Source organism: Mobula hypostoma, chromosome X2 (assembly GCF_963921235.1).
Source record: "Mobula hypostoma chromosome X2, sMobHyp1.1, whole genome shotgun sequence".
NCBI lineage: Eukaryota > Metazoa > Chordata > Chondrichthyes > Myliobatiformes > Myliobatidae > Mobula > Mobula hypostoma.
This window is the reverse complement of record NC_086129.1, coordinates 17457436-17477819: the sequence shown is the minus strand read 5'-3', so window position 1 is coordinate 17477819 and position 20384 is coordinate 17457436. Positions and strand designations below refer to the sequence as shown.

The 20384-nt window shown below is 42.3% G+C and overlaps 1 protein-coding gene across 6 annotated transcripts in view; it reads right to left on the bottom strand.

Annotated features, from left to right (window-relative positions):
• Positions 1–20384, bottom strand: part of LOC134340898 (rho GTPase-activating protein 32-like) — a 576830-nt gene that overhangs the window by 125393 nt on the left and 431053 nt on the right. For all 6 annotated transcript variants that reach the window (XM_063038475.1, XM_063038474.1, XM_063038478.1 and 3 more), the window contains 3 exons: positions 7324–7416; positions 1687–1809; positions 541–618 (listed from right to left, as the gene is read on the bottom strand). In XM_063038475.1, coding sequence (XP_062894545.1) covers positions 541–618; positions 1687–1809; positions 7324–7416 — 294 coding nt within the window. The remainder of the gene's footprint in view (positions 1–540; positions 619–1686; positions 1810–7323; positions 7417–20384) is intronic.

The following is a 20384-nucleotide window of genomic DNA, read 5'->3' as shown; positions in this document are numbered from 1 at the left end:
ACACTATGACTCTACTAAGGGTAAATTGAATACAATAGTTATTCTACTCATGAGAAAGATTTTAGTTGTAACTGTCAGTAATAGAGCTACCAAAAATATTTCATGTGTAATATATATTGCTTTTACAGCAGATGATAAATAGACAAAAAAATTTCACAATAAAAAAGCAGCATTACATTCACAAAGGAACATGCAACATAGCTTTTGATAAGATTTAATCTATTCTAGCATTTAGAAGGTAGATCTGAACAAAAATGATGAATAAAAGCAGCAAAGGTCAGCATGCAGCATTGGGAAAAAGTGTAGGCATTTTGGGCAGAAAGTACGATCTGCAGACTCAAGGCTATGCACACATTCACTTGAATTGTATTCATTCACCAGAATAAATTAGCTCATACATAACTTAACATTACACTTAATAATCAATTCAAACTTACTATAAAAACAAGATGGCAAAAGCAAGTCAACTGATACAGAATATCAGTTCACTGGCCATTCACTAACACCTCGACACAAGCACATTTTGCACAATGCCCTTACCTGAAACCCATGCTTTCCCCTCCACCATGTGGTATCTTCCTTGGGAGGCATGTCAATAACAGACACAATATCCCCAACCTAGAAAACGTTGAATAAACCAGCCATCAGTAAACCTTTCTTCAACTTCAAAAGCACACTTGACATTACTCTTCCATTTTAATAAAGCATTTCTTGACAATTGATACTTAATGTGTCAAATCCTGTCAAGTACCAAGCACAAGGAAATGCAAACATATTTGTGCAACTATGAAAATGCAACACGCAGGATGAGAGTTAAAATTCTTAAGCCACTGAGAAAGCACAAGAATCAGTCTATTGAGGAGTACACAACATAAAATTCAGAAATATGAATAGTATCCAGAGTCTAGATTATTTTGTTTACAAGAGTCAGTTTTGTTTGGAAGAGTCAGTCTGGTCCCTGGTAATGCACAGTGACTAACTTGAAGTAGGATACTTTTATAATGCTGCATATTACTAGCAGTTCATAGTATTCTTTGCCAACAACAAGAGAGTGGAAGGAACCATGCTCCACATCTTGGACATTCATCAAATCATCATAGGTATGGACAATGAAGCTCCAGCACGCCAAGCCATTTCAACAATCCTCTGCCTCACACCACTCCCCCAGTACCACAACATCAAGAACTGGCAGAAGGAGCAAAGTACATTAAATATAGGTGCCGTCGTGGCCTGCGTGACCCTTCAACTTGCTCCACCATTCAATAAAATCACACCTGATCTCACCTTTGGCCTCAACTTCATGTTGCTGCCTAGTTCCTTTGATTTCCCTGGGTGTCAAGAAATTGCCTCTACGTTGGACGTACTTAATGATTTGGCATCCACATTACTCTGGGATACAGAACTCCCAAGGTTCACAACAACAGAATGAAATTTATCCTTAACTCAGTATTACATAGCAACCACCTTTCCTAAAACTATACTCTTAGCAATGTGGAAGAACCGAGGGATCTTGGGGTTCAGGTCCATAGATCCCTCAAAGTTGCCACACATTGAAAGGACTATTAAAAAGGTATATAGTGTGCTGGCCTTCATTAGTTGGGGGATTGAGGGATTGATTTCAAAAGCCAATGTAACGTTGCTCATTCGCTTGAACTGTTGGTTTGAGGTTATTAGATGATAACCTACCTCAAAGGACAGCTCATCTGCAGCCTGCGCGATGTATCGCTTAATCACGTGTGCAGCGGCAATGGCAGGAACATTGATGGAGGACTCTTCGTGCACCAGTAGATGGTTCCCTTTGTTATCTATCTGTGAGAAGATTCAGCAATTATTCAGCATTCATCAAGATGTAACAGCTAACAGCAGACAACTATAAACTACATAAAATACCCAAAGAAATGTCTGTTTCTCCAACAAGATCACAATTATTCTTCTTTCATGAAAGTAATTCCTTCTGCAAGCAGAAGACCAGGCCACAAGCTAACCAGCAGATATCGGTCATCCTGGCCAGATCAGAGGCTAAACCATTTATGTTGAGATAGCTAATCACAGGTTTGTTAACAGTGGGAAAGTTCAAGTGAAGTCAGAGCTGCTGGGCTCAAATGGTGATTTTTAACAAAATAATCAGCCATTTCCTGTCCTTGTTAAAGTTCCATGGAGTCACAGGTGAGAACATGAATGGTTGTAATTAGTTCACTCATGTCCTGTAGGGAAGGAAATTTGCTGTTCTTACCTGCTCTAGCATACGTGCGATTCCACAACAGTGTGGTTGGCTTGTAACTGTCCTCTGAAATGGCCTAGAAAACCAGTCAATTGTAATAAAAATTGCTAGAAAGGCATAAGGAAATAAAACTAGATGGATCACCTGGAATCAATATAGGTACTGCAAATGACAAGGGCAAAAACTGCTCTATCAGCTCTGCAAGCTCTTGTGCCAAATTTGGAGAGTTGCCTCATGGACAGTCACACAGATACTAGAAACTGCCATGTTCATGGAATTCTACCTTGCAGTCAACAACCTAGACGTCATCACCTTGGTGCGCTCTGGCAGGATACAGCCGGTAGAAGTGACAGGGCAGTGGTACACAGTCTGGAGGGTACTTCCCTGGGAGTCCTCCACATCAATTCCAGATCCCATGAAATGCCAGAGCATCAGATTAAACTTGACCAAAGAACCCTTCTGCTGATTATCATGTACTTCCCCAGCTCAGCTGTTGAATTGACACTCCTCCATGTAGAACGGCACTTAGAGGAGGTGCTAAGAACGGTAAAGGCACAGAGCATATTCTGGGTGGGGGACTTCAACTTCCATTGGGGCATTGCTGCCAGACTGTCTGCGACAGGCAGCGAGGGAACTAACATGAGAAAGAAAGCTACTCAATTCCATTTTCAACATACTGACCACCACGCAGTCCTCGTGAAGACAAAATCCCATCCTCACTGTGAAAGTTAAATTTTCATAGGTACCTGCTTATACAATAGGTACCTAGCACTTGCCAATTCTTGCCCACCCTCCCCCTCACCTCCTTCGGTCCAGATGAAGGGTCTCGACCTGAAATATTAACTGTCTATTTCCCTCCACAGATGCTGCTTGACCTGTTGAGCTCCTCCAACAACTCATTTTGCTTCAAATTCCAGCATCTGCAGTTTCCTGTGGCCAAAACTGGTTTCTTTATTAAGATCACACTCACTACCCTAAATACTGACTCACTGTACAATCACTGCCTTGAAGCTACAGTCCACACCATCTACAAACCCCATTTCCAGAAAAGTTGGGATATTTTCCAAAATGCAATAAAAACAAAAATCTGTGATATGTTAATTCACGTGAACCTTTATTTAACTGACAAAAGTACAAAGAAAAGATTTTCAATAGTTTTACTGACCAACTTAATTGTATTTTGTAAACATACACAAATTTAGAACTTGATGGCGGCAACACACTCAACAAAAGTTGGAACACAGTTAAAATAAGATTGAAAAGTGCACAGAATATTCAAGTATCAGTTCAAAAGGAACATTTCTCAACGCAAGATTGCAGAGAATTTAGGTCTTTCAACATCTACTGTACATAATATTATGAAAAGATACAGAAAATTCAGAAACATCTCAGTGCGTAAAGGGCAAAGTCGAAAACCACTGTTGAATGCGCGTGATCTTCAAGTCCTCAGGCGGCACTGCCTAAGAAACCGTCATGCTACTGTGACAATTATAGCCACCTGGGCTCAGGAGTACTTCGGAAAACCATTGTCACTCAACACAGTCCATCACTGCATCCAGAAATGCAACTTGAAACTGTATTACGCAAGGAGGAAGCCATACATCAACTTTATGCAGAAACGCCGGCGAGTTCTCTGGGCCCGAGCTCATCTCAGATGGACCGAAAGACTGTGGAACCGTGTGCTGTGGTCAGATGAGTCCACATTTCAGCTAGTTTTCAGAAAAAACAGGCGTCGAGTTCTCCGTGCCAAAGATGAAAATGACCATCCAGATTGTTCTCAGCGAAAGGTGCAAAAGCCAGCATCTGTGATGGTATGAGGGTGCATCAGTGCCCACGGCATGGGTGAGTTGCATGTATGCGAAGTTACCATTGACTCTGAGGTGTATATTAGGATTTTAGAGAGACATATGTTGCCATCAAGGCAACGTCTCTTCCCGGGATGTCCATGCTTATTTCAGCAGGACAATGCCAGACCACATTCTGCACAGGCTACAACAGCGTGGCTTTGTAGACACAGAGTGCATGTATTTGACTGGCCTGCTGCCAGTCCAGATCTATCTCCTATTGAAAATGTATGGCGCATCATGAAGAGGAGAATCAGACAACAGAGACCACGGACTGTTGAGCAGCTGAAGTCTTATATCAAGCAAGAATGGACAAAATTTCCAATTGCAAATCTACTGCAATTAGTATCCTCAGTTCCAAGACGATTAAAAAGTGTTATTAAAAGGAAAGGTGATGTAACACAATGGTAAACATGCCTCTGTCCCAACTTTTGTTAAGTGTGTTGCAGCCCATCAAATTCTAAATTTGTGTATGTTTACAAAATACAATCAAGTTGGTCAGTAAAACTACTGAAAATCTTTTCTTTGTACTTTCGACAGTTAAATAAAGGTTCACGTGAATTAACATATCACAGATTTTTGTTTTTATTGTATTTTGAAAAATATCCCAACTTTTCTGGAAATGGGGTTTGTACATAATGTAGTGCAACAACTTAACAAGGTCGCTTCATCAGTACCTGCTAAACTGTAGCATTGTACTGAGTTTTTTGGAGCAATCTGTAGATAGTTTACACTGCAGCCACAGTTGTTGTGGAACAATTGAGTGGTAGTCACCTTTAAGTGATTACAATCAAGGAGATTAGTTTATCCTGGAAAGTGTCGAGTTTGGGTGTTGTTGGAATTGTATTTATGTAGTCCAACCTGACCTGTACCTTGCAGTGGTTGAAAGGCCTTGGTGTATCCCTCACTAAGGGAGCTGTTCTTGTATATGTAATGGTCTAATTTAGCTTTTCATCAGCTGTGCTCTTTAGGATGGTGATTGTGTGTGATTGGTGATATCCAAATCCTGTTAATAAATTAAGATAAACTAATATGATTGCAGCATGGATTCATGAAGGGCAGGTCCTTGACAAGCTTACTGGAGTAGTTTGACAATACAGTGCAGTGGATGGAGAGGAACAAGTGGATGTAGTATTTCCAGAAGGAGTTTGATAAGGTACCACATAAAAGACCTTCATAAGGATGCAATAGGTTGGGGGCAATGTATTAGCATGGGTAGAGGAGTGATTATCCAATAGAAGACAGAGAGTTCGAATAAATGGGTGTTGACAAGTCAGTGGTGAGCAGAGTGGCACAGGAATTGGTGCTGACCCCACAACTATTCACAATGTACATTAATGATTTGGAAGAGGAGAAGAGTATAGAAGTTTGCCGATGACACAAAATTGAGTTGAAGAACAAATTGTGCAGAGGATGTGGAGAGTCTGCAGAGAGATATAGATAAGCTAAGTGAGTGGGCAAGGATCTGGCAGATGGAGTACAACATTGATACAAGCAACTTTGGAAAGGAAAATAGAAGATCCGATTATTATTTAAATGGTGAAAGATTGCAGCATGCTGTTGTGTAGGGGGATTTGGGAGTGCTTGTGCATGAATATCATATGGCTGATTTGCAGGTACAACAGGTTTATCAAGGTGGCAAATGCAATGTTGGCCTTCACAGCTGAAGAGATTGAACTTCAGAGCAGAAAGGTTATGCTACAACTGCACAGGGTACTGATGAGACTGTACATGGAGAGCTGTGTGCAGTTCTGGCCTTCTGACTTGAGGAAAGATATATTGGCTTGGGAGGTGGTGCAGAGGAGGTTCACCAGGTTGATTCTGGAGATGAGGGGGGTTAGCCTATGAAGAGAGATTGAGTTGCCTTGTACTATACTCACTGGAATTCAGAAGACAGGGGAGGTTATACAATCACATCAAATCATGAATGGGATAGATAGGATAGAGGCAGGGAGGTTGTTTCACTGGCAAGTGAGATCAGAACTAGGGTACATAGCCTCAGGATTTGGGGGAATAGATTTAGGATGGAGAGGAAAAGAAACTGCTTATCCCAGAGAGTAGTGAGTGAATCTGTGGAATTCTCCACCTAGGGAAGCAGTAGAGGCTACGACATTAAATATACTTTAGACACGGTTGGACAAATTTTTGCACAGCAGGGGAATTAAGGGTTATGGTGAAAAGGCAGGTCGGATGACCTGAGTTCACAGCCAGATGAGCCATGATCTAATTGAATGGTAGAGCAGGCTCAATGGGCCAGATGGCCGAATCCTGCTCCTATTTCTTACGAATATCTGAATAATCATATTGTCAAGTTCAGTGGTGGGGCTCATCACCAAGATCAATGATATTGCCTACAGAGGAGGTAAAAGGGCTCGAGATCTGGTGCCAGGCGGATAACCTTTTCCTCAATGTCAACAACACAAAGTAGATGGTTATTTACTTGAGGAGAAATCGCACCACTAATATCCCTCCCTACACTGGCGGCACAAGAATGGAAACTACAATCATATCCCTTGTCTTGCGCTGCTTATCTATTTTTTTTGTGCTGCATCAGATCTGAAGTAACATTTCATTCTTCTTTACACTTGTGTACAGGAAATGACATTAAACAATCTTGAATCTTATGTTCTTATGACAGAAACCAAGATTGGCCTGGTCAATGTGGTAAGCTTGGTGTACTTCCATTGAACTTTTGTGCAGGCTGATTACTGATTTAGTTATGTTTTAAAAGTGTCATCTCATCGCAAGACTAGGGAAAGGAACTTGAATGGCATGCCCAATTTACTCCCATTAGAAAGGTGCCAGGATTTGTATGCTTATGACATGTTACTTGTAAAGTGTTTTTCTATTTTGAACAATGGAAATGTCAATTGATGGTACATGTGGTTTAAAACCAAAACAAGCACAATGGGCTGAACAGCCTCCTTTAGTAACAACATATTTAAACATTTCAGAGAATGGTGCAAAATTGGCAAATCAAATTAAGATACATAGCATTCATGAACTAATCAAATCGCAAAACAGTTCAAGGAGACATCTTGTTTCTAGGAGGTTATATTAACACCAATGTACAGAGAGTAACCCTTAACAAAACTTTTTTTTAAGCACCCACTTTGTAATAAAAAATCATCAATCCAGAACCCTGCTTCTCTCCCTGAAAATGCTCCTTTGCTTGGTAGGTAATTTAAGCATCTTAAATCACTTTTTCAAGCCTCCAATGTAACATTTAACAGCAGGGTGCAAAACCAGAGTCCATACCTCCATCCATGTAAGAGCAGGCCCACAGTTGATCTTATTATCAGCTATGACAGTAAGCCTGGCAAGATACGCCATCAGCATTTGGGTAACTGTCTGTGAAAATAAAAGAAAAATTATTAAAGCAGACACCGTGAAATAAGCGAAGTTCAAAACTGCAACCAAATGTTAACTAAATGAAATGATTAAAACTATCCTCCTGCCCGTAACAGGTAAAAAGTGAGGTTTACTAATGAAATCAAAGCTCCATTAGCAAATGGAAATATTAAGGGCCACCTCCTCCCATAAACACCAGAACGTGAAAGGAAACTTTCTGCAAACTGAGATTGGGCATTTTTCCATCCCTGGAATGTTTCAGCATTCACTGAATACGATACATTCTCTAAATACATAATGGCACACACATCTGGGAAAATAGGACTAAAAGGAATTGCGTGACTGGAATGGAGAAAACATAACCAGGCTGGGGCTAGACTTTCAGACACAAAATGAAAGTAAAGCAGGGATTATGATCACAAATCATAATGAGGAAACAACGTGAGCACAGATCAAAGCCAGGACAGCAGACATAGCAGGAATCCAAGGTGTACCAATGATCACAGCAGAGACTGAAGCAAGAATACAAATTACAAACAGAGAACAAATGGTGAACGAGGATCACACTCAGAGAAGAGAAAAAAATAAAGAGAATAAGGAGAAATCGCAACGGTCATAGAGGAGACAGTGAGATTAACAGACAGGCGATGTGTGATGGAAGGTGAAAAGGGATGAGTCAGCAAGGGGGAGAGAATAGGTGAGCATGGAGGACAATGAGAGAGCCAGGCAGATGCAAAGGGAGCATATGGAAGCCAGAAGAAACTGTGGGGAAAGAAGGGAGTGATGCTAAAGGCTGATTTATACTTCTGCGTCAAATGGACGCTGCAACCTACACAAGTGGCCTACGTGCATTGTGAGCATTTATACTTGTGCGTTGGTGTGGCTGCGTCGCTCTGCAATTCGGGCACGTCGCGCATGCGGACACACCTGCCCGTGCAAGGCTTCATGGTCATGGTAGTCTTTCTCAGGGTAAACAAATTTAAAGTGAACATCTTTTTTCGTAAAAGCGAATGTGTCCTCCATAATTTCGGAGGTCTGTAAAGCCCTATGGAAAGCATTGCAGCCAGAGTTCCTTCCCTGCCCTTCAGTCGCCCATGGGAAGCTATTGCAGCGTAGGAGGAAAAGCGATGCTACCAAGCGGACAAATCACAATTGTTGCGGTCTGCGTTGCCGCAATGCGTAGTTACATTTTGGGAGAGGTGCGCGTCAGGCTACGGCGTAGGGATCCGCGTAGGGTTCGCGGCTACGCCGTACCTACGATGTCGATTTAATGCAGAAGTATAAATCAGCCTTAAGGCTGCAGCATTTGGAGAAGGGATGGGGTTACACAGAGCAAGGAGATGCAGAAAGTGCTAGGGATCAGAAGGGGCGCAATTAGTGCAGGGACAGGGTTGTGCTGGGACCAAGGAGTGTGAAACGGAAGGGCCTGAGATACTAGGATACACAAAAGAGAAGTGGACTGGGTGAGAGCCAAGGAGTGTACCCTGCTAATTTGAACAGCTGCAGAGAAGGGAACAGGAAGAACAAACGGACAGGATTCAGAGATAAGGAAGTCAGAACCCCAGATTCAGAATTGGTTACTATCATGAGATCAAACACTGCAGATGGGGAAACAGGTGGGGTCATCGAACAGAATGGGGCAGATATAATAACATAAAACAGGATAGTACAGCTACAGGCTATTCAGCCCTCAACATTCATGTCAACCATGATGCCAACCATCTGCGTGCACTTGATCCATATGCCTTCATTACTTGCCTGTTCATACTTTCATTGAAATGCCTCTTAAACATCACCACAGTAACTCCCTTCATTAGCCCCGGTATCCTGTTCCAGGCACCTACTGTTCTTAGGGTGAAAAGGCTGCCTCAAGCATCTACTTTAAATTTACCCCCTCTCACCTTAAAGCTCTATATTTGACAAATATTCCATCATGGCAGAAAGATTCTGACCATCCTATCTATGACTCTTATAAACTTCCATGAGGAGTCCCAACAGCCTCCAATGCTCCAGAGAAAACAATCCAAGTTTGTACAACCACTCCTAATGATTCTCATCTCTAACCCGAGCAATATTGTGGGTGAACCTCTTCTGCGTCTTCTCCAAAATTTCCAATTCTTCCTAAAAAGCAGTGACCAGAATTGCAAACAATATGCCAAATGTAGCCCCACTAGAACTTTATGCAGCTACATGATTTCCTGACTATACCCAATGCCTGGCCAATGAAGGCAAATATATGGTATGCCTTCTTTACCACCCTGTCTACTTATGTCACTTTCAGGAAGCTATGGACTTGTACCCCAAGATCCTTATGTAGATCAGTGCTCCGAAGAGCCCTGCCACTTACACTATACTTTCTGCTTCATTTGACCTCCCAAAGTGCCCTCGTGGAACATCTTCCAGTCAGAGAAATGCGCCCTCCTACAGGACCCTTCATCTTCCATGGCCAAGCCAATTTCATATCTACTCTATCAAATCACTATGGATCCCATGAGGCTGAATCTTCAGGATTAGCCTATGATGAAGGACCTTGTTAAATGGTTTACTAAAGTTCATGTGGACAACATCTACTGCCCTACCCTCATCATTCTCCTTCTTTACCTCCTAAATCAGAAGACACTACCTATGCCCACAAAGCCATGCAGACTATCCCTAATAAACTGTTTTTCAAATACGGGCAAATCTAAGAATCCCCTTCAATGGCTTCCCTGTTACGGATGTAAACTCACTAGGCTACAATTTGCTGGATTATCACTATAGCCCTTCTTAAACAAAGGAACAACATTGGCCAACAACACAAAATGCTGGAGAAGCTCAGCAAGTCAGGCAGTATCTACAGAGAGGAATGAACAATCACTGTTTTGGGCCCTTCATCTGAACTGGAAAGGTAAGGGGCAGAAGCCAGAATAAATAGGTGGGGGGAGGTGGAAGAGTACAAGCTGTCAGGTGAGGATATAAAGATCTCTGTCAAGAGCCCAGCAATCTTCTCTTTTGCCTCTCTCAATAACCTGGGAAAGATCCCATCAGGACTTGGAGACTCATCAACCTTCATGCTATCCAACACCACCTCCTTATTGATCTCAACACACCCTTGAATATTACTGTACTCCACAATGACTTCAGCATCCTCCAACCTTCTGCATGGTGAATACTCTGGTTCCAGACATAAGTTCCCTGCTTCCTCCTCGAGTTGTCTTACCTCTGCCTGGCTAACCTTTGGTTTTTAATATATGTATAAAATGCCCTGGGATTTCCCTTGACCTTACCAAAGTTATTCCATAGCCCCTTTTGGCCATCCAGATCCCGTTTTAATTGTTGGGGCATGTGATGGCGCAATTAAATGCAGCTGAATCAGAGAGTGAGCAGATGGCAACACAGATATTTAAATAGAGTTGGCCTTGCCAACGTAAGTTCTAAGCAGGACGGTAAAATATAGTCACAGCTTTGCTTGTATGAAATGCAAAGAACTACAGATGCTGGAAACACTCAGGTCAGGCAGCACTTATTATTGTTTCAGGTCAATAAGTCTGCTCAAGAGCACTTACTTTGCCATGTATTCAACCTGAGCCTGAGGTACTGTGCCATGTATTCAACCTGAGCCTGAGGCTCCGGAGGGTTCCTGTACTGTGGAAAACGTCCTGCCTCGTCCCTGTGCCGAAGACGCCACGCCCCAGCGGCCTCAATGACTACAGACTGGTGGCATTGACCTCCCACATCATGAAGACCCTGGAGAGACTTGTTCTGGAGCTGCTCCGGCCTATGGTCAGACCACACTTAGATCCCCTCCAGTTCGCCTACCAGCCCTGACTGGGAGTTGAGGATGCCATCGTCTTCCTGCTGGACCGTGTCTACGCCCACCTGGACAAACCAGCGAGCACTGTGAGGGTCATGTTTTTTGACTTCTCCAGTGCGTTCAACACCATCCGCCCTGCTCTGCTGGGGGAGAAGCTGACAGCGATGCAGGTGGATGCTTTCCTGGTGTCATGGACTCTTGATTACCTGACTGGCAGACCACAGTACGTGTGCTTGCAACACTGTGTGTCCGACAGAGTGATCAGCAGCACTGGAGCTCCACAGGGGACTGTCTTGTCTCCCTTTCTCTTCACCATTTACACCTCGGACTTCAACTACTGCACAGAGTCTTGTCATCTTCAGAAGTTTTCGGATCACTCTGCCATAGTTGGATGCATCAGCAAGGGAGATGAGGCTGTGTACAGGGCTACGGTAGGAAACTTTGTCACATGGTGTGAGCAGAATTATCTGCAGCTTAATGTGAAAATGACTAAGGAGCTGGTGGTAGACCTGAGGAGAGCTAAGGTACCGGTGACCCCTGTTTCCATCCAGGGGGTCAGTGTGGACATGGTGGAGGATTACAAATACCTGGGGATACGAAGTGACAATAAACTGGACTGGTCAAAGAACACTGCGACTGTCTACAAGAAGGGTCAGAGCCGCCTCTATTTCCTGAGGAGACTGAGGTCCTTTAACATCCGCCCGACGATGCTGAAGATGTTCTACGAGTCTGTGGTGGCCAGTGCGATCATATTTGCTGTTGTGTGCTGGGGCAGCAGGCTGAGGGTAGCAGACACCAACAGAATCAACAAACTCATTCATAAGGCCAGTGATATTGTGGGGATGGAACTGGACTCTCTCACGGTGGTGTCTGAAAAGAGGATGCTGTCTAAGTTGCATGCCATCTTGGTCAATGTCTCCCATCCACTACATAATGTACTGGGTGGGCACAGGAGTACATTCAGCCAGAGACTCATTCCACCGAGATGAAGCACAAAGCGTCATTGGAAGTCATTCCTGCCTGGGGCCATCAAACGTTACAACTCCTCTCTTGGAGGGTCAGACACCCTGAGCCAATAGGCTGGTCCTGGACTTATTTCATAATTTACTGGCAAAATTTACATATTACTATTTAACTATTTATGGTTCTACTACTATTTATTATTTATGATGCAACTGTAACGAAAACCAATTTCCCCCGGGATCAATAAAGTATGACTATGACTCCATCTGAAACATGAACACTGGCGGCATGACGGTGCAGTGATTGCTTAATGCTATTACAGCACCAGCAATCAGTGATCTGGGTTCAATTCCTGCCACTGTTCATAAGGAGTTTGTATGTACTCCCGTGACTGCATGGGTTTTCACTGGGTGCTCCGGTTTCCTCCTAATTACTAACCACATATGGGTTAGGGTTAGTAAGTTGGAGGCATGCTTAGGTGGGACCGGAAACAAGGCAACACTTGCAGACTGCCCCCAGCACATATTTGGACTGTATTGGCCACTGACGCAAATGATGCATTTCACTATATGTTTCAGTATTTCAGTGTACTGTACATGTGATACATAAAGCTAATCTTTATTTTTATAATCTTTATCTGATTTTGTCTCCACCGATGCGGTGTGACCTGTTGAATATTTCCATTTTTTTCTGGCTTTATTTGCCAAAATCTAACTATCCTACAATTGCTCGCAATATGTAAAATCTGTCGGCAGGACATTCCAAAGTTCTCGTTTGCTGTCGCCAATTGGAGGCTGCCAGTTATTAGATTTGCACATGGATACATTCTCAGGACAAAACAGATGTTAGGTGTGATGGTCTCCCGTAGTTGAATAGCCTACAGGTATATCCCTCCTCAACATTGGAAGTACCTACAGTGGTGCTAGAAACTTTGTAAACCCTGGGGAATTTTCTCAATTTTTGCATTAATAAGACCTAAAATGTGATCAGATCTTCACGTGTCCTAAAACTAGATAAAGAGAACACAATAAATAACACAAAAAACATTATATTTGTTCATTTATTTATCTAGAAAAATGACCCAATGTTATATTGTGAAAAGTATGTGAACCTCTGGGGTGATGCCTTCTGCGAAAGCTATTTGGAGTCGGGTGTTCTAATCAATGTGATGAGATTGGAGGTGTGGATTGTCCTGCCCTATAAAAAAAGACACACAAAGGCAGGTATTGACAAAGCCTGCTCTTCTCAAGAAAGATCTGTTTATATGCACCATGCCTCGATCAAAACAACTTTCAGAGGACCTTAGAAGAATTGTAGAGATACATGGAGCTGGAAAAAGCTACAAAAGCATTTCTAAAGACCTCAGTGTTCATCAGTCCACAGTAAGAGAAATTGTCTACAAATGGAGGAAACTCAGTATACTCTGGAGGAAACTGGTTCTCCCCTATCCACTCTACTAGTTACATCCTCAAAAAATTCTCTTAATAGAAGTTGGATAATGCAACAAGACAATGATCCGAAAGACAAGAGTATATCAACAACAGAATGGTGTAAAAAGAAGAATTTTTTTGTTTTGGAATGGCCAAGAAGGGCCAAAAGGCCTGCTTCTGTGCTGTAGTTTCTATGATTTCTATTGCAGGTCAGTGGGACTAGGCAGAAAATGGTTCGGCACAGCCAAGAAGGGCCAAAAGGCCTGTTTCTGTGATGCAGTTTCTATGGTTTCTATGGCCAAGTCAAAGTCCTGACCTTAATCCTATAGAAACATTCTGGAAATACCTGAAGCAAACAGTTCATGCAAGGAAGCCCACCAACAGCCCAGAGTTGAAGCAGTTTTGTAAGAAGAAATGGCCTAAAATTCCTTCAAGCCGATGTGCAGGACTGATCAATATTTACCAGAGATGTTTGGTTCAAGTTATTGCTGTACAAGTGAGTCACACCAGTTACTGAAAGCAAAGGTTCACATACTTTTTCCAACAAATACATGTAATATTGAGACACGAAGAAATGTGCAGATGCTGGAGATTCAAGCAACACACACAAAAAATGCTGGTGGAACGCAGCAGGCCAGGCAGCATCTCTAGGAAGAGGTACAGTCAGGACGAAGGGTCCCGGCCCAAAACGTCGACTGTACCTCTTCCTATAGATGCTGCCTGGCCTGCTGCGTTCACCAGCATTTTTTGTGTGTGTTGCATGTAATATTGAACCATTTTTCTCAATAATAAATGAATAAATAATGTTCTTTTGTGTTACTTAATTGGGTTCTCTTTATCTAGTTTTAGGACTTGCATGAAGATCTGATCACATTTTAGGTCAAATTTATGCAGAAATAGAGAAAATTCTACAGGGTTCACAAATTTTCTAGCACCATTGTACAGAAGGTGCTGCCTTAAGGAGGCACCGTCTTTCAAAGATCCCCACCATCCATGCCGTGCCACCTTCTCGCAATTTCTAGCAGGCAGGAGGTACAGAAGTCTGAAGTCCCACACCATCAGGTTCCAGAACAGCTACATCCATTCAACCATACAGTTTTTGAACCAACTGCACCCTAATTACTGTGATGACTTTGATCACTTTGCACTAAGACAGACTTAATTTTGTTCAAATTGTGTTCTTTCTTGTGAAAATCATGCATGATCTATGTTTAATTTGGTCTTTCTTGTTAATGCTCCTTATTTGATGCTACATGCTGTGATGCTACAGCAAATACATTTTTCCTTGCACAGGTGCTTGTGTATGTGACAATAAACTTGACTTTAAATCTCAGCAAAGAAAGGGAACGTGGCAAAAATTCCTTTTGTAGCATTTGGTTCCAACTGCAGTGTATATATTCCAGGAATTGGAACGGATGCTGGCTCTGGCTTGAATTTTCTTTGCAGCCAACTCCAAAGCCTTGTGCCTTTGTGAATTAAGGGATAAGCTTGGATACAGCAGCATCATAGTAAGCCACTAATCCACTAAAACTGAGAAAACAAGGCCTGCAACTGTGAAGCCTGCAGTGCAAACTTATATAAAACAAAAGGAAAAAGGAATAGGAATCAACAGAAACTTGAAGGTAAAATGAAAGGAATAAGAGGAAAGTTCTTTAATTAAGGTTACACAAGTTGACTGTATGCAGCTCATGACTATACTCCTTGACAATACAACTGCTGAGGTCTGTCTTTCCCATAGTTGAATAATCATTTCTTTAAATGGCTCTTCTCACATCTTTGATGAGTATGAGTTGGTGAAGGAATCAAATGGATAGTTACAATTGAATTGTTTCCTGGAGAAATTGTAAAGTTTTCTTATTTTCTTTGTTCTTTGTACCTAAAACGGGCACAGCTACCAACATCTCACTCCAATTTTTCTACCTTGGTGTTGCTTACATGCTCAATGTAGTTTAGCAAGAAAAAATGCAGCATTTCCCTCAAGGGCGAGGGGCAGAGCAAAGTGATGATGGCGCTAAACAGCAACTCCTTTGATTGCATCTTTGGAAACAGCTCTGTTTCCATCTTTAGTATCTTTATTTACCCCTTTTAGGGTTCTTTTGAAGACCCTGACCTGGAATTACACGCTGACTACAGTTCTTTGTGAGAATGGGGCCCGCTCTCCGGGTTTCATAAGGGCTCGGCCTAAGAGTTCGGCTTGACTTTGGAGGCCTGGGATCTCGGGGCTCTGAAGATTGGCAGATCAAAGGTCAGTGTCACCTCAGGAGATCTGAGTGTCATCGGGGGAGTTGGAATATCTACAGCAGTGTGCCCAGAGACCTGAGATCTTTGGACACAGAGCTCGAAAAAAGCAATGTAATGGACTTTTAACATCATAAACCAGCGAGTTCTTTATTATGTCTCCCCTCTCACTGTGAAAAAAACAGAGACATCTCTTTCTCCCTTATTAGGGAGAGAGAGACCCTGTGGTATGTCGAATAGCAGGTGAAACGCAAAGTCTTTGGGGTAACTGCAAGTCTGTGTCTTTGCTGTTGCTTTGCTCACGCTTGAGTGCTCGGTGGGGGAGCCAATGCTTTTTTTTGCTGGTGGTGGTGGGGGGGGGGATGGGGGATTGTTGCTTGCTGCCGCTTACACGTGGGGGGGGTGGACTTCGGAGTTCTAACATTTAACTGTCGTTCATTCTTTGGGGAACTCCTCTGTTTTCGTGGATGATTGCAAAGAAAAAGCGCTTCAGGATGTATATTGTATTGAAGGGCTTGTGAAACACTGAACTTTGGCAAACAGGGCATCAATATTCCAGAAAAATGATCTTCCTTCAGAACTGCTGAGATCCCGATGAAATGTCATTTAAACACTAATATCTTTCTGCACCACTGTTGCCTGAACTGATGAGTATTTCCAACATTTTGTTATGCATATTTCTAGCATTTTATAAAGGGTGCAGTCAATGTTAGCCCAAATTAACCACACCACTTACATTGGACATTCAAAAAGGTCAAAGTTCAAAGTAAATTTATTATCAAAGTACATATGTCACCATATACCACCTTGAGATTCATTTTCTTGCAAACATTCATAGAAGACATACAATGGAACCCATGAAAAACTACACACAAACACTACACACAACTACGCGCAAACAGCCAATATGCAAAAGACAACCTCTGCAAATTTTGTAGAATCCTTGAAAGTGAGTCCATCGGTTGTGGGTTATTCAGATATTAGCGCTTGGCAATGACAAGTGCTTTACAACCAGGATCTCAGACACTGTCTGCATGGAGTCTACATGTTTCCTACAAGTGTACTGGTCGTTAAGTTAAAGAGCAATCTCAAATTGCCCCAAATGTAAGTGGGTAGTAGGAGAACAAGGTGGATGTTAATGGACATGTGAGAGAGAATAGGCTACATTGAGGAGGAGGTGGGGAGGGTTGTGTCACTGTTGGGATTGTTCTGAGACCTGGAAGACACTAGATGGGATGAATAGCCTCATTTTATATCATTATTAAACATAAAAATGTAATACGTGGGGAACAATGCATCATTATAACTGACTTTCAATTTCAGTTGTAATTAAATGTAAAAAAAGAAATATTTAATTGTAAGACTTTTTTCACAATAGGACAAGAGAATAGTTCACATAACTTCACACTGTTGAAAATCAATTTAGTCTGCAGTGGAACAATTTTGCAAATGTTTCTTTGTATCTTGGTGCACATCATAAAACTTATCTCATCTTCCAACAGGATTTTCTGTTGCCTGAGCAATTCTTCCAAGAAAAATCTCACACCTATCCCAAGACCAACATGATGTTAAGTATGGTGCTTCAGACCAAATTTATTTACAGTAAGGTTTACTACTCCATTTCTCCTGAAGTCATACTATTTGCAAGGCTGGCACAAACTGCATTCTTTGCCGTCACTGAGGCTGATAACTTTCTCCAATCTCAAACAAAACCTCTCACGTGCACCTTCATTGGCTTGTGGAGCCTAGCATCACAGTCACTCCCCTCAGCTTCTCAGTCTGAGGCTGTTGCTTCTCATCTCTATCTCATCAGCAGAGTCATCCTAAGTCCATAGACAAAGATCAACAAAGTCAGTTCAGTGTAGTGTTACATGAGGAAGGTCAACATCAGGGTGACCCACACTACTTTAACACCAAAACCTTGGATAGGTGAATGTCAAGGTCAGAAGCTTCAAGTTGGTGCAGGAAACCTTTATGCACCACTGGCACATGGGTGTGGAAGTGCACAGTCCATCACTATTCACCAGTACCTTTCACTGTCCTCCCTCTCTTTGGCATTGCTTTTTCAGCCAATCTTCCCCTCACTTTCACATGACACAGGAGGCCATGTAGCACACAGTGGCTATTCCAAGCAAAATCTTAAGTTACTCCTGCTTCTTGGTCCGTGGCCTGGTCAGTTAATGGTTTTAGCTACTGATTCAGATATCTTTTATCCATAACAAGGGTTTCTGTAACCACTGAGCTTTTACACAGTGGATCCCACTACTTACCTCAACTCCCAATCTTTCCATTTTATGTATAATCACTTGATTATCGATCTGCCTTGTTCAGGAAACTACATTCCTCCCATTCATTTTGTTGGGGCTCCTCAATTTCACACACCTCAATTAAATCTAGCTGTTTCCTTTGCTCCAAAGAAAAATGTCTGCTGTCCCCTTCCAAAGCAGAATTCATTTAAACCTGTCTGTGCCTTCTGCTTCCATACAGACTACTGTTCAGATATCTAATGTCTAATGAGATTTGTTCCTTCACTATACCTATTTATACACAACTTGTTTTCCTTGATTTTACCTGCTAATAATATTTCACACACTACTTTGCTTTCCTATTTCCTGTTAATTTTTATTCCTGCACCTTCTCCAGTAGAAAATAGAGAATAAGCAATTCAGTTGAATTTACAAGTAGCTTCTGATAAACAACTGCATTGTATATTCATAATGAAATGGCTTGAATGGGTATATTTAAAGAACACATTTCCACTTCTGGAAGAGTTGAAGGACAAGAAGCCCAAAAATTGAATTAAATCAAAATTCAGCAGAAACTTCTTTATCTGTAGTTGGAATATGAATCAGGCTGTTGTTTCTGTCAAATGTAATTCTCTGGAGGTAAAATGTCATTGTACAGAAAATTAGCTGGAAAGTGAACTAAAGTATTCTAAATTGTAATAGTCACAGTTTGGATCCCAGTTCCTCTCCATGGAATATGGAGATGAATGGGATAAGTATATTTAAGGAGAAGTAGATGAAGGATAAATGAATAGGATATGTTGATGATCCGACTGAGTAAATTAGGAGGTTAGGGCACCTGGATATCAACTGGGAGCAAAGCAAAATGCTAGAAATAGTGGACATTCAAACTGTTTTGCAAATCCATCTGCAACAGAACTGCTATTCAACACTTTTTATTTCCCTGAACAATTCTGACTACAGTTCACAGGTTACATTCTCCACACTCCGGAGAAGGTGCTGCAGCCCAAGAGGTTCTCAATTCATCAGATGGACCAGATGGCGGAATCAGGAAAGGGCAGAGGCAGTGTGTCTGCTTCATGAACTCACTGTGGTGCACAGACGTAGCGGCCTTGTCTCACTCTTGTTCTCCTGACTTAGATCATCTCTTGATTAGGTGCTGAGCATTCTTTGAATTTTCTCAAACAGTGAGAAAAATTCTCTGAGTTTACCACTGTGATCCTGGCTGCATTTTACATACTGCCAAAAGCAGATGTCATGCTAGCACTCAATGGATTGAGCGCTATGATTAACAAACAAGAAACAGCCTACGCCGACTCCTTTCACATTCTCCATGGGGACTTCAATTAGGGTAACTTGAAGAATTCTCGGTCCAGCTACTATCAGCACATCATCTGCAGCATCACAGGACCCAAAACACTCGACCACAGCAACACTACCGTCAAGAATGGCTACTGTTTCATCCCTCAAACACATTTTGGGAAATCTGATCATCTTGTTGTCCTCCTCCTACCTGCATATAGGCAGAGACTAAAGAGCAAGGCACCAGAAGTAAGGAGAACAAAGAGGTGGTCTTGGGTGGTAGAGGAGCATCTATAAAACTGCTTCAAGTTAGTAGACTGAGCCATGTTCAAGGACTCAGAGGAACTGAATGAATACACCACAGTTGTCACAGAGTTTATAAAGACACTCGTGGACTAGTGACTCTCCACAAACCTATTCAGAGTCTTTCCCAACCAGAAACCCCACATGAACCAAGAAATCCACCATCTGCTGAGGCCTAAATCAGTGGCATTCAGGAGTGGTGACCTAGGAGAGTACAAAAGATTCAAGTATGACCTCCTGAAAGTCATCTCACATGCAAAGTGGCAGGGCTTGAAAGCTGTCCACCTCCGACAAAGCAAAACGAAAATGGCAAGAAGGTTTCAATCCCCGATGAGCTCAATGCCTTTTATGCTTACTTTCAGCAGCAAAACATGGAGGCACCTTCACAAACTCCCACAGCCCCCGACGACCATGTAACTTCATTCTCTGAATCCGACGTGAGAGCATCCTTCAGGTGGGTGAATCCATAGAAAGTATTTGGCCCTGATGGCGTACCTGACCAAGCACTGCAGACCTGTGCTAATCAACAAGCTGGAGTGTTTACTGACATCTTTAACCTCTCGCTTCAGCAGTCAGAGGTACCCACCTGCTTCAAGCAGCCTTCAATCACACTGGTGCCCAAGAAGAATGTGGTAACCTGTCTCAATGACTATCATCCAGTAGCACTTACATCCACTGTGATCAATTGCTTCG